Consider the following 15854-nt stretch of genomic DNA (forward strand, 5'->3'; position numbering starts at 1 on the left):
AGAAAACGAATACATCCACCATTTAAAGACTGGTAGCTGCAATATATTACATTTTTGATTTTGGGTTTAGTTATCCTTTAAGAATACATCATCTTCGGTATATAGGACTCTACAGTTATTTGTTAAATAAACAAATAAGCCAAATATTATATTTTTGTTATGTTATGTGAAGACTGTACTCCAATACGTCCACATATAGATTTTCCATAATACTGATACAGCTGCTGAGCTGATACGAGTTGCTTCAGGTAAGACGTAAGCGTTGCAATAACATCTAGGCTCTTCTGTGCCCTGAAATTGTCCCGTTGCCTTAGTGAACATTACAAATACTTTCTCCTAATGTTCACAGTTGTACAACTGGCCTTATATGGTCAGTAATTGTTACACTTACTCCTACAGCAGAGCAGGGAATTTCACTGAACTGTATGTTGCAGATATTCTTTTGGCTTTACAAAGAATTGCTTAACTTGGTAATTTAATTTGCTGAGGAGAAGCAATACACACACAATGATAACAGTAAAAAAAAAAAAAAAAAAAAAAAAGCACGGTTGTAAAAAAAATGTGTGTAGATTTTATTACAAATATGTGCTTTGGAGAGAAAGTGGTGTGTCTGTTTGCCTGTGCCTACCCCTTTCCAGACTTTGGTGGAAAGTAAAAAGATTTGTGTTTGTGACATGGTTTCATGATTCTATAACCCTTCTTGTTGTCAGATTCTTCTACAGGAACAGAATATAGGAATTCGATATAAATTTAATGTCCCCATCACCCGTACAGGGAGCGGCGATAATGAAGTGGGGTTTTCTTGGCATCATCTTCCATGGTCAGAATGTTCAGCTACATGTGCTGGAGGTAAGGTTTACTAGCTTCCTTGAAGACACAGTCAGAGTTTGCTGCAGCTCCATCCTTTAATGAAAGATAGAATTAGTGTAACCAAAAGGAGTGTGCCAATATTGACATATGAGTAACTTAAAAGAGAAATATGGGGTTGAAAATCAATAGAAATTAGGCTTACAAGAAAAGAGAAGTCTATGAAAAAAACAAACATTATACTCACCTAGGTGGATGCATCTTCAATCCGATGCTGCATCTGTCCCCCCGCTGTCTCTGCACTTAGAACAGAGCAATCAATCGCCGCTGATCGCTCAGCTCTCCCCTCCACTCTGAGCAGAGAGTTGTGCTGTCAGTCACTGGCTCTCTGCTCCTTCAATGCTCACTGGAACGATGGGCTGGGGAGGGGAGGGAGCTGCTGGTTCAGTCTCCCAGCGGCGCAGCTGAGAGACTGAGCCAGCTGCCGGTCCAGGGATCTGGGTGGATCCCTACTGTAAGGTCGGGTTCTTTCTCACGCCTGGATCGGCCGAGTGATGCTTTTTGCCTGCTGTTGGCTGAAAATGGGTCAAAGGAATGCAGAACGATCTGCACACCTGTGATTCATAGGAGAAGTATGGCCAAAAAAGCTTTGGCCATACTTCTTCTTTAAAGTGATACTCCACCTAATCCTTGTCTACTTTTTTTAACTCCAGTTTCAGAGAAAGCTGTAAAATGGAGATTTCCCCACACTTTCTATCCTGGTGGCACTGTAGTAGAAAGTGAAGGTGAATCTCCTAAATATGGGCACAGAATGTAGTAACCTTTCCACATGTTTTTGCTGTGATCCATTAGAGTGTCCAACAGCTTTAGGTAGGCTCTTTCTGCTGTCTCCTATCACTGTCACCACTATCTCCATGTTTGAATGAAGTCTTGGTACTCCTCACACCTACTCCATATGACGGCTGGGGTGCTAAAGAACAGAAGTGGCGACAAGCCTTCTTCAACTTCTCTCTCTAGCCAGGCTGTTTTTGGGACCAATTTTTTAGGCAATTGTCGCATTGCAGTAATGCATTGTTAAACATGCCACATATTTTTATGTGCAGTTTGATGCATTAGACAGCCCATTAAAACGAGCAGGCTGCCTTAATGCAACTAACATTAACGCATGACATGATCCCTGGAATCCATAAAGACTGGCGCAGACAGCATCTATCACGTGTTCAAAAAGTGACATACATGCGCCAAATTCATGTACCTATGTCAAACTTGTACTTAAAGCGTTTATTAACCCAAAAAAAAAATGGACCCTGTTCCCTTAAAGCATGAATAACAGCACAGTGCTTGTGCTGTGTATTTTGGCCGCCTGTATCACCTGAAATACCCGGCTGATCCTGCCAGTTTCTACCCTCCCCTCTGTACGCTGACTCCGATATATCAAGGCTGCTGAGCCCTGACACTGTGGTCAGTGAACGGGCTTCTGTCATACGCTGCTATCTGCAGCTCTCCTCTGTCCTCCTCCCCTGTCCCCTCCCTGCCTGTCAGCTCTCACTAGTGCCGCTCTGCTCCTCTCCCTGCTGCTTCAAAACTAACTGATCATTATATCATCCCCTCTGTTACATAAAAAGCTGAGTCCTACTGCCTGTGCTTTATACAAAAAAAGCATATTTTTACCTGTTTTCACAGTGTCTTCCAGCAATCACATGACTACAGGCTCTCTGCTCCTCTCCTTCCCACCTCCCTGACTGATGTCAGCAGGTTAATCTCTGCCCCGCCTGCTGGAGATATCAGACGGGGAGAGTTGAGAGCCTGGAGTCATGTGATCACTGGAAGACTCTGTTAAAACAGGTAGAAATCAGCTCTTTTTTTTATAAAGCACAGGCACTGGGTTACAGGTTGTTATGTGACAGAGGGGATGATATAATGATCAGTTAGTGGCCACTTTAATTTAGACTTATGCTGCGCCACTTTAAGAATGCACACAAGACACTTTGGCAAATTCTATCTGCGCCAGTTTATCTCTGCACACCTAAAGAGTGTTTGTCTTAATTAGTCCCACTTTTTGAAAATACAAATTGTCAGAACTTTATTTTGAATTTGTCACATTGAATGCAACGCAATTGATTTTGGCGACACAATGTAAAAGTGTCGCATTTAGGAATTTGGTGCACGAGACGCTTTGAGAGGCAAAAAGTGTCATGTATTCTTGAATTTGGCACAATATCTTAACGAGGGATTAACGCCAGAAAAGTAGCGCTGCAGCTTTATTAAATCCCTGCCAATATGTGTACATACGTTATACACAAATCACAGATTTTAATAAGTTCTTAAAACATATCTATCTCTAAGAGGAAACAATGAAAATATTGTAGCGTACCAGTACTGGTGATCCTGCTTGTTACATACTTCCTGCCCTAGGGTAATAGTGCTTAGGCACTGTATTTTTATAATGAAACTCAGCGTTGTCACCCTAGGACAGGAAGTGCTTTAGGACTACACAATACCTACAATGGTGTATTCTGTAGTCTACAGAAGTGAATTGAAAAGGTTGGTTACATTGTTTAAAATCTCAATTTCATGCACAGGATAACGAGCATTTGTAGTTGCAGAAAATGTATTTAGCCTAAAGAAAACAAAAAACTAAAAAGAACTTTTTTTTTTAACTTTATTTAGTCACTATCAAGATCACCAGGCTAAAAAGGAACATCAGCCGCTGAGCCTTGTGATTTTTTTTTCTTTTTAAACAAAGATTCTCAATTTACCAAGCAAACAATGATTGGTAGTTGTCATAATACTTCCTATTTTCAGCAAAGGCAGCCAATTAGAGTAGAAAATAGTACTTGTATTGCCTAAAATAATGATAGTGTAGCGGGCACCTACTTTTGAGTAGGTGACCTTTCTTGTTAGCTTTCTGTTACAGGTAAATTTAGACAGGCTGATGCTATGTGCAGCAGGCCTGTTTTGTTTGATTTCCATATTTGAGTGACAGGTGGTTTATGTGTTGGTCTCGGCCAATCATGAATTTGCTTGGTAATCCCGGGACTCTCATATAAAAGCGGGGTCACATGGTTCGAGTTCCAGTGGAGTCCAGTCCTGCTCTGAAGAGCGAGAGAGCCAGCCTGGTTCCCGGAGGGGAAGTTGGAGGTTTCCCCCACTGGGGAGCCAACGGAGCTTCACCTTAGCGAGAAGGGTGGAGATCCGGTCCTCATGGAGGAACAGACGACATCTTGCCGCATGTAGTAGTGGATGTCGTAGGCCGCCCCTGCGGGGAGGGGAACGGGCCACAAAGAGGTAGAGAAAACTCTTTGACAATCATTGCAGATGAAGTAGCAACAAAGCGGAATGAAACTGGGTGATCAATCGTTTATGAGTGGTACATGGACTATTGATCACGTGAGTGAAAGCCCAAAGGAAAGGTGCTGCCAGAGATTGAGGGTTGTTGGTGCACAAGTCAGTGAGATGGGCAGTAATGGCCTATGAATTTGAGTTCAGCATTGCCCCGGGATTCCAATCAGTCAAGTGGGAGGAGTTATTCAGATTGGCTCTCCTTTAGCTTAATTTGGAAGTACCATGTCGGTGGGAGGTAGTGGTAAAGAGGTAGCGGTGAAGCTGCAAGCACACATGTAGAGATATGGATCATTCCTTTTAAAGTTATCCAGATGAAGAAGTTATTCAGAGTGACTCTTTATCAACTCATTCTCTATCAAATCTACTTCCATCGTCCCTGATTGAAGAGATCATTTAAAAATGATTTCTTGACTACCCGCAATTGTACTCAGATTTTTCTGTATGATTCATTGAAAGATGACAATGTAACGAAAGAGCATCTCAAAGGAAGTCCTTCTCCCATCCCAGTTTATGTTGATGAATAAAGCATTAAGAAAAAGCATTAAGGACTGTGACTTTTAAATCTATGGGCTGCGAGGGTTGAGTAGTAAACGTGAATTACGGATATAGCAAATATTAAGCCGCTCCTTCGTTGGTAAGCGCTAGATGTGGGGGCGTCATCCGGGATATCTGTTTCACGTTTGCCGCTAACCATCTCCCATAGCAACGAAAACCTGCATTTCAGTGATTGTTGCCAAGATAGCCTGCAGTATAACAGTACCTGCCACCAGGGGTCGCTGGGAAGGACTTTGAAAATATACAGCTACAGTTCCTCGCGCGCTGAACCAACAGGTGGGGGGTGAAGCCACGCCCCAGAGGAAAAAGTTTCAGTGTTCAGCGTGCCACGCGCCAGAGCAAGATGGTGGAAGGTGTTGAGGACATGTTTGCTATGCAGCTGCTATCTGATGTGCAGGACCGGGTTCTGGTTGACACCGGTGTTCGGTTGGAGCTAACTGGAGGACTGGCGTTGGGAGTAATTGACGGACTAGAGAATCTCTGTATGCTATGTCCTGGATGTCGGAGGCCTACAGTTGGAGTCATCGCCTGGGCTCAGTGCGGACATTGCGGTATCCAGTTAACAAGATTGGGACCCGTCAAACAGGAGGTCAAATATTATTTTGTTAAAGAAAAAACGGGACTTTGTCTGCCGCAGGAATGGGTGATTCGGAAGGCCAGAGAGGGTCGTGTGTCACCTACAGCAGCAGTAGAGGAGCTCCCGTCTGATTCGGCTGAATCAGAGCCATCAGGAGATCAGGTAGGATCTACTGAGAAAGCCTGTGACTTGGCTGGGGATCCGGGGACTGTTAAAGTTGTTGCTCAGTCTTTGGAGGGAACCCCTGAGAAACCAGTTAGCAGTGAGCCCTTTGATTTGCCTGTCCGGAAGGAGCCTAGACCACAGGAGGGGGATCCCTCGGGTGAGCCGGACAGGGTAAGCGAAGATCGGGTTGTAGATTGGGGATCACCACAGATCTTGCAGAAATACGGATCAATGAGCGATCTATTTGGATGGTCATCCCCTGAAGAGTTTGACTCAAGTGAGGAGGAATGTTTTTTTGAGAGTTCAACTTCAGTGGAGGCTTCCACAGGAGTGTCCGGTTCAGTTAAAGTTTCAGCACCTCCATTTAATGTGACAAACACCATCATTCCTAGCAGGCCAGCTACATTTCAGAAATGGGTCAGTAGAGCTACTGACAGGTGTGTCTTGCCTGGCCGAGGACTAAAGACTTACCTAGACTCTCTAGATTTCAGAGAGAGGTCCAGCGAAAGGTGGCTCAAGAATGGGGTTTTGATTATCCATATGTCTCAGAACAAGTTATGGACATTGTGGAAAGTTCCCGGGAATCATGGGAGGATGAACTTGTGTGGGACTACCTTCATGTTCCAAAGCCAAACAGGACACCTGACAGTGAGGTTTGGGTTCGGTTCAAAGATATTCATCCAGAGTGGAAGCTTGGAAGAGCGATCCACAAGAACAGAGTATTGGTGGTAAAAGCTGGACAAAATACCCGCAGTTACTCTATCTCGGTGAGAGGACCGGGAGATAGACGAAGGAGGTTGCCTGACCCGAGATATTATTTGTGAACAGGATTGTATTCACAGGTGTATGTCTTTTACCCAGATTGACTGCAGGGTGGCAGATGGGTTAGGGTGGGTTTTCCCCAATTAAACTGTTAAGCAGGAAACTCACTTTCATGGTGCCTAACAAGGACAAAGTTAAGGACACTAGGGTGTGCTGTCTCTGGTTCAATGCCTTTGTAGCACAAGTACTTCTTCAAGGACTCTTATTTCAGAGCCATACAGAAAGTTTATTTTGCCAACGGGCAGATGGATTTATTTGCCGAGCATGTCTATTGGGATGCGCTTTGCAGGAGTACTGCTGGACTCCTTTTGAGGGAGCGATTATCTCAATGGGAACATACATGCCATGAAGAAATGTATATTTGTTCAAATTACCCTGTAGAGGATTATAACCCCCTCTGCGTGGTAATGTTTGTGTAGTAGTTAGAATTATTGTGTGTTTTCCTTTAGGTATATTGGAGATGTGACGGCTGTCCATTCCACAGAAGAAGGCCTGTGATAATCAGAGTATTCCTCCCACGGGAGCAGTGCTTTGGTTCCGCTTGTATTGAGTGTTAAATGTAGGGATCTACAGTCAGGCCATGTAAATATTTTTTTTTGTGTGTCAATATCGTATACAGTGACAGGTGATGTTAACCCTGTTTAATGTTTATTCCCTTTTCCCCGTTCCCATTGATGTAATGAGATGCTTTTTCTTCCTTGAAATTTTAAGGAGTCTCTTTGAAATTTATTCCCCACAACTGGGGACAGTTGTGATTTAAGTGGGGGGTGTATGTAGCGGGCACCTACTTTTAAGTAGGTGACCTTTCTTGTTAGCTTTCTGTTACAGGTAAATTTAGACAGGCTGATGCTATTTGCAGCAGGCCTGTTTTGTTTGATTTCCATATTTGAGTGACAGGTGGTTTATGTGTTGGTCTCGGCCAATCATTAATTTGCTTGGTAATCCCGGGACTCTCATATAAAAGCATGGTTCAAGTTCCAGTGGAGTCCAGTCGTGCTCTGAGGAGCGAGAGAGCCAGCCTGATTCCCGGAAGGGAAGTTGGAGGTTTTCCCCACCGGGGAGCCAACGGAGCTTCACCTTAGCGAGAAGGGTGGAGATCCGGTCCTCATGGAGGAACAGACGTCATCTTGCCGCGTGTAGTCGTAGATGTCGTAGGCCACAAAGAGGCAGAGAAAACTGAGGATCATTGCGGATGAAGTAGCAACAAAGCGGAAGGAAACTGGGCGATCAATCGTTTATGAGTGGCACATGGACTATTGATCACGTGAGTGAAAGCCCAAGGGAAAGGTACTGCCAGAGATTGAGGGTTGTTGGTGCACAAGTCAGTGAGATGGGCAGTAATGGCCTATGACTTTGAGTTCAGCATTGCCCCGGGATTCCAATCAGTCAAGCGGGAGGAGTTATTCAGATTGGCTCTCCTTTAGCTTAATTTGGAAGTACCATGTCGGTGGGAGGTAGTGGTAAAGAGGTAGCGGTGAAGCTGCAAGCACACATGTAGAGATATGGATCAATCCTTTTAAAGTTATCCAGATGAAGAAGTTATTCAGAGTGACTCTTTATCAACTCATTCTCTATCAAATCTACTTCCATCGTCCCTGATTGAAGAGATCATTTAAAAATGATTTCTTGACTACCCGCAATTGTACTCAGATTTTTCTGTATGATTCATTGAAAGATGACAATGTAACGAAAGAGCATCTCAAAGGAAGTCCTTCTCCCATCCCAGTTTTGCGTGCAGTGAGAGCTCCGTCCGAGACTGATCCTATATACCGATCCTTGGGGATCCTTCACTATCCACAGCCAACTCACCTATCCTCTCCTGCTCATCCACCTGCATCCAGGCATGTCTCCTCCTATAAGAACTGGCACGGCGGCCAGGCTGGCTCAATACCGCCATGACGAACGGGACCAGGGGGAGGAAGATGGCGCCACTCAACCCCCTGCTCCTGACGAGCACACATCTGGGGATACAGCCAGGGTCCTGGAAGCTATTGCCCTATGCCAATCCACTCTCACCTCCAGAATTGAGGAGGTGAAAATAGACATATCCCTAATCCGACAGGACGTCCAAAAACTGCACGACCGTGTGACTGAAACAGAGCGCCGAGTTGGACACGTGGAGGATGATCTCCATCCACTTCAGATCTCCACTGAGCAACTTCAACATCAACTCAGCACGGTTCTCTCTAAGCAGGACGAGATGGAGAACCGCCTGAGGAGGTGCAACCTCCGTTTTGTAGGACTGCCAGAGAAGTCAGAAGGTGCTGATCCCCCCACTTTTCTCAAAAACCTTCTTATTCAAACCTTCGGCAGGGAGGTCTTCTCCCCCACATTTGTGGTGGAGCGCGCTCACCGCCTGGCGGCAAGACCCCCACCAGCTGGTGCCCCTCCAAGAACATTTATAGCTAAGCTATTGAATTATCGAGACTGGGATACAGTACTCAGGCTCACACGTGAAAAAGGCAACATCCCCCTTGGCAATGTCACTGTGGCAGTTTACCCGGACTTCTCCGCTGAAGTGCAGAAGAAAAGGGCGCGCTTCACTGAGGTGAAACGACAACTTCGCATACATCATATTAAATACGCCATGCTTTTTCCTGGCCGTCTCCGTGTGACGTATGATGGTAAGGCGCAGTTTTTTGAAGACCCCCAGGCTGTCCTCTCCTGGCTGGAGCAACGCGGTGAGCCTGATCTGGGCCCGGCCTAAAAATCTTATACGCTTATACTACAACCCCTGGCTGTTTGCACCCGGACATTGCGTTGCTTACGCTCCACCTGCTATACCATACTAATACCGGGAACTGTGAGTAATGCCCTATATTATTCCACATGCGAGAACTATGCTTGAACTTCCTCTTCATACCCCCTCATGTTATACAGCCAGTTATCATCCCATCCCCCACTAATTCTTATCCGTTGATCTCGGGCGGTGCAACCGCACTAGCCATTTGAGAACTGGACACCACCTCCCGCATCACCATGCGTTCTTCAGTTTGTTCGCCCCCCACCGACCTCACCGGTCGCATCAGGACTGTGGTTTCTGTGCCACTTCTGATTTCTACCTTCTTACGAATGTTTCCCTGGCCAGCCTCTGCCTCCTCAGTTCCCTGGGATGGCAGTGAGTTATTTCTGCCCTGCTGGATCAGAGTACACGCAGAAACGGTTCTCTTTGTTATTTTTAGTTATGTTATGTTTTCTCTTTTTTTTAATTTTTTCCAATTGTAAGACCATATTGTTGAATAACAGGTTTAAACTCAATTATATATGGCGATCGGTTATAATGGATATGACTCTCCCCATACGTCCGTGCACAGGGGGCGGCGGCCTGTTTTACGTAGCGGCCCCTTGGACATGGATCTGGAGCTCCCTCGCTGCTCTTCAAGTTGATGTTGTTTTTTGCACCCCTGTTAGTATGTCTAATTATTGTTTAACAATGAATGCTATGCTATACACACTTTGTTACCCCCCTGGGGCCCCGACTGCAACTCCACAATCTCACCTTACCGTCATGGCTACACTCAAAATTCTAACTTGGAATGTCCGCGGCCTAGGTGACAGGGCTTAGCGGACCGCGGTTCTTTCATACTTAAAAATCGCAACGAGCAGAAATTTCTATTCTTGTTGAAACCCATCTTATAGGCCAGAAACAAATGAGTCTCAAGAAGCCCTGGGTGGGCTGGGCTTACCATGCCCCTTATACTTCCAACGTGGGATTGCGATCCTTGTCGCTAAAACAGCGCAATTCCAGCTTCATAAGTTGCGGTCGGATCCCCAGGGAAGGTCATTGTTTCTACATGTTACTGTGGGGGGATTGGAGTTTCTTCTGTTGACCTTCTACATCCCTCCCCCATTTCAATTTACTGTGTTGCAGCAGGGTATAGATTTCATGTCTCAATATCCCTCAGTGCCAGCAATTTGGGCAGGGGACTTCAATGCAGTCATAGCTCCACATTATGATAGAATAAGCTCTGCTAACCCTACACCTCCTACTACTCACACCACCAGATTTGGGAAATTTCTCACAGAATTTGCCCTCACGGACACCTGGAGACATTTACACCCAACACAGCAACGTTTCTCATGTTTTACCCCCTTAAGATCATCTATGTCTCGCATAGACTACATATTCCTTGCTCCTTCCCTCCTTCTTTATCTGACTGAGGCGGGGTTCGATGCTAGGGTGCTATCTGATCACTCTCCTTATTGGATCAGGTTACGGATGCCATCTCCCTCTATTACCCGGATCTGGAGGCTGAATCCTTTTTGGCTCACTATCCTCCCAGATTTAAATGGTCTCCAGCGTGAATGGGACCACTATTTCAATACAAACGATGGCACTGCCCTGACCGTATACATCTGGGAGGCCTTCAAGATGCATGCTCGCATGATTCTCTCCACGCGCATTAATCGACATAAGGCCACATCTAAACAACTGATAAACCAGACGGAGGAACATTTCCACACCTTAGAGCAAATTTCCAGAATAGCCCCACGGCTGCAAACGCCTCCCTGGTACATCAACAGTCTAGACTCACAAACCAATTACATTTTGAAAAGGCCAAACAAGGGATTTTCTTTAACCTCCCTGGCGGTTTTCCCGAGTGTGGCTCGGGGTTAAAATTCAGTACCATTAGCGGTAACCCCGAGCCACACTCGGGATCGCATTGCAGGATCCTGGGGCGGCGTTACTTACCTTGTCCCCGGGATCCTGCGATGTCCCCCTGCAGTGTCCGAGGACTCAGTCCTCCTCCGAAGCCTCTCCGTGCCAGGCTCCGTTCCCTGCGAGCGGTGCGACGCACGGGGGCGGAGCCTGGCGGCAAATTCAAAAAACTGTCAAAATCATAACACATACAGTACTGTAATCTTACAGATTACAGTACTGTATGAAATGATTTCACATCCCTTTTGTCCCCAGTGCTCTGGCCCATGCCCTGCATGCAGTTTTACATGATATACACTGTTCTTTCTGCCTGGAAACTGAAGATTGTCCATAGCAACCAAAAAGTGTCCCTTTACGTCAAAAGTGGCTTTAGACCAGCTAGAAAACAGCGATAATAAATTAGAACACTTGCAGAATTGAGCGATAGTGAATTGTGGGGAAATTTATTTTATTACTATTTTTTTTTTATTTTTTTTAATTATTTATTTTTATTTATTATTTTATAATTTATGTTTTTGTGTTTCAAACTTTATCATACCCGGGATATCTACTAGACTCTGGTTTGGACAGATTTAAGTGTGTTATTGTTAAGATTTACAGACCTACAATATAAAACGCCAAATTTCCATGCAAAATAATGGTACCGCTTTCAGCACCTAAAATCTGAAATAATCATACCGCCAGGGAGGTTAGCAAGCAACGTGTCTACGAGCATGGAGAAAGAGCAGGCAAGCTTCTTGCTTATATGGCTCATTTAGATCATAAACCCCCGGTGGTGGTCTCTTTACAGACGGCCTCCGGGGTCAAAACCACTGACCCTGAACAGTTTGCTGAAGAATTTAGGTCTTTCTATTCAACACTGTATACCTCCATCTCCCACCGCACACAAGCTGAACTTATAGAATTTCTACAAGCCATAGAGTTCCCCATGCTCTCTACATCACAGATTGCTCTACTTGAAGCACCCATAACCACAGAATGTATCACTGAGGCACTTGCCTTACTCCCCACATCCAAGGCCCCTGGCTCCGATGGGCTTCCTCTTGAATTCTACAAACAATCCGGCGACACCCTAATTCCCAAATTAAGTAAACTATATAAGCATATATTTGACACTAACGTTCTCCCCAAATCCATGAACGAAGCTCTTATTGTTCTTATACCTAAACCTGGTAAGGACCCTTCACTTCCTGAGTCATATAGGCCCATATCTCTCCTCCAATTAGACGTCAAAATACTTGCCAAAATCTTAGCCCTACGTCTCAACAAAGTAATATCCAGTCTAATACACCCCGACCAGACCGGTTTCATGCCAGACAAAAACACGGCTTTCAATCTTCGGCGGCTTCATATGAATCTCCATTCCCAACACACAAACACCGGTAGCAGAGTAGTGGTCAGTCTCGACGCGGTCAAAGCGTTCGACTCTGTGGAATGGAGTTATCTGTGGGAATGCCTCAAAAAATTTGGGTTCGGCCCGAAATTTGTAAAATGGCTGCAATTGCTTTATTATGCCCCCACAGCACGTATCCAGGTAAATGGCAGAATATCCCCCTCCTTCTCACTGTCGCGCAGCACGAGGCAGGGCTGTCCCATCTCACCCATGCTATATGCCCTTGCAGTTGAGCCTCTTGCGATAGCGCTTCGTTCCCACCCCGATATCCAGGGTCTTCGCACCGGAAATCTGACTGAGGTGATCAGCCTTTATGCCAATGACATGCTTCTCTATTTAGCAGATGAGGGCCCCTCACTTCAGGCAGCCCTGCATGTGATCACGGCATTTGGCACTTATTCCGGGCTTCAGATCAATTGGGCCAAATCCCAAATTCTCCCCCTAGATTTGGGCGCCCCCACTTCCGAGCAAGCTGCACTCCCACTAGTCAGAGCCAGCAATATCAAATATTTAGGCATACAAATCTCCCGCTCACTCCCTGACTTTATAGCACTTAATATTGAATCGCTATTCAACATTCTAAAACTCAAAACATAAGTGTGGTCCAGGCTCCCTCTTGGGGTAATGGGGCGTATTAATCTTGTAAAGATGATCCTCCTCCCCAAGCTACTGTATATCTTCTGGCAATCTCCAATACACCTCCCATTGCGCATATTCAAAGCAATGGAATCCATTCTCAATACTTTTGTTTGGGGTACTTCCCGACATAAACTGTCATGGAAGGTCCTCAAATGTCCCACTGAATTAGGAGGCACGGCACTACCTGATCTTTACATATATTATATTGTGGCCCAACTTTCCCACTTCTTCCATTTTAATCTCTCAGATAAAATACGCTATTCTCAAATGGTATGTTCACAAACCTCTGGCTTGATCTCACACCCCTTTCAAATCCTATTCTGTGAACCCCGCGCCTCAACTCACACCAGCAAAGGGGGATCAATGCTAATACACCACTGTAAAATTTGGCGCACTGCGATGCGCATTGGTCAAGCACCCTCCCCGCACTCCCACACCCCTCTATGGGACAACCCTAATCTTCCTGAACTTACCACTATTCCAGATCACGATCTCTGGGTCTCTAAGGGTGTCATATATCTAACACAAGTTCTAGCTTGTGGGGCGGTCAAACTTTTTCAGACACTTAAAGAGGAGTTCGCCCTACCAAACCACATGTTCTTCCGTTATCTCCAACTAAGACACGCACTCAATACGCAGCTGGGCTGCCCCATCCTGGCCCTTGAGATCCCACTCCCAGTAGATATAGTTATGGGGAAGGACTCCAAAAAACTGATCTCCCAACTCTATATCTACTTAATAAGACCTACAGCTGATGTCATTACTCACCAGTTGAAATCGCGCTGGGAGTCGGACCTAGGCACCCTAACAGATGAGGACTGGGAGGAGGTTCTCGCCAACTGTAAAACAGTCTCTCCTAGACTCTCCGATCGCCTGTCCCACCTCTATATGCTCCACAGATCTTATCTAACCCCTCACCGCATATCCAAGTATAGACATGACCATAATCCAAACTGCCCCAATTGCGGCCACTGCACAGCCTCCTTTTTTCATTTAATATGGGCTTGCCCATCAATACAAGGGTTTTGGACCCAGCTGGTGAAGTTTCTACAAGACCGCATGGGCTCCCCACTATCCCTATGCCCTCGCCAATGTGTGTTAGGTCTCCTCTCACTTTCTGAAGGTGAAAAATACTTGCACATTTTTCTAAAGAAACACTATTTTTAGCCAGGCTGCAGATTGCCAAGACTTGGTTGAGGGGGACCCCTCCCACCCTACAACAGTGGATCAGAGCAGTTAACATTACTCTCCCTTTTAAAAAAATAATCTACATGCATAGGGGCTGCCCCGATAAATTCCACAAAATTTGGGACAGATGGCTGGAAGACACCTCAACTAATGTTGCAAGGGACTGACGCTCAAGCTAGTTGAGTTGTATTTATCAACATATCCCTCAATCTTCCTGATATGGGTTTCATCCTATTCTACCACTTGTTGGTTTGCAATGTGTAGGCCTGATTTATCAAGCGGCTAATTAATCTACTTTAGGTGCTGCCTATGTTGTGATTATATCAATAACCTGTGAGTATTATATGTCAATTGGACTAATCCGTAAATGTAGTGCATGTTGCACTAACTGTATCTGTGCTTTGTTATACTTTTTCTTTATGCTCAATAAAAGTTATTTTTGATTTAAAAAAAAAAAAATGATTTCTTGACTACCCGCAATTGTACTCAGATTTTTCTGTATGATTCATTGAAAGATGACAATGTAACGAAAGAGCATCTCAAAGGAAGTCCTTCTCCCATCCCAGTTTATGTTAATGAATAAATCATTAAGAAAAAGCATTAATGACTGTGACTTTTAAATCTATGGGCTGCGAGGGTTGAGTAGTAAACGTGAATTACGGATATAGCAAATATTAAGCCGCTCCTTCGGGGGTAAGCGCTACAATAGTTTTGCACATAACATTTTTATGCTTAGTAAGATCGGCCTTATGTGCCTTATAACAATATACTGTACTATAAATGTGTAATAAAAATTAAGAGCCCCTATTTTCACCCTGGTCCTGTGGCTTTAATTACTTCTCTGTAAGGAGTAAAAGTTTATTTGGCCTATTCTACTTTTCTTCTATTCTACCTTTTCAACCACGTGAGTCAGAATATAAATTTTCTGCAAAGTATAATGAATTTATCAAACTGTAGAATTCCCATCAGTGACATCAGCGATATTGCCTTGTTTTTCAGTTACCCTCTGCTTGTCCTTCATGTGTTGTAATGTCCTTCAGGCCTTCCAGCTGGAGTGCGTCTGCAGGCAATAAGTGTGTGTATAGCGTATCCACCCCATCTGATAGCACTCTCCTTTAACAGCCCCAGTGTGATCTGCTTTCATCATGTTAAATTAAAGCCAAACCAGTACATTTATCCAATTTACATACAATTGCATACATAAGCATGTTGTCTCGTCATCTCTGCAGCAGATGTGAAGCTCTTGTATTTGGAGCCCGCAGAGTAGGGCTTGTCAACTCATACGCTGTAAAAAGAGTGCAATAAAATAACCACTCTGTATAATACAAAAAAGATAATGATATGTTAATTGCAGATACAGTGGGTGTTTAATTGCTTTATTATACATGCTAAGCTGTGAAGGTATTGAAGTTATCCTCTACTAACATGTTGCAGCAACTTTAAGCATATGTAGATCATACAATATACTTCTCTTATTTGCTCCATTGTAGTTCGTTATCTATACAAAATGTAAACGTTTTGTATTATCTGTTCATACGTGAAAATATACCACTGCTGTACTGAAATATCAGACAGTGTGATTAGCCTTGTCAAGTCCACCACTGTAAACTACAGAACATATTGGAGGGCGGGCAGATGTTTTGTAGTCCAAATCAGGAACAAGCGGAACCTAGGATGACAACACCGCAGAGATGTGTGGCATT

The 15854-nt window shown here is 44.6% G+C and overlaps 1 protein-coding gene across 1 annotated transcript in view; it reads left to right on the plus strand.

Annotated features, from left to right (window-relative positions):
* The window catches only part of ADAMTS6 (ADAM metallopeptidase with thrombospondin type 1 motif 6), a 504558-nt gene that overhangs the window by 422536 nt on the left and 66168 nt on the right, over window positions 1–15854 (plus strand). The window contains exon 20 of the mRNA XM_073623564.1: window positions 711–849. Coding sequence (XP_073479665.1) covers window positions 711–849 — 139 coding nt within the window. The remainder of the gene's footprint in view (window positions 1–710; window positions 850–15854) is intronic.

This window comes from Aquarana catesbeiana, linkage group LG01 (assembly GCF_042186555.1).
Source record: "Aquarana catesbeiana isolate 2022-GZ linkage group LG01, ASM4218655v1, whole genome shotgun sequence".
NCBI lineage: Eukaryota > Metazoa > Chordata > Amphibia > Anura > Ranidae > Aquarana > Aquarana catesbeiana.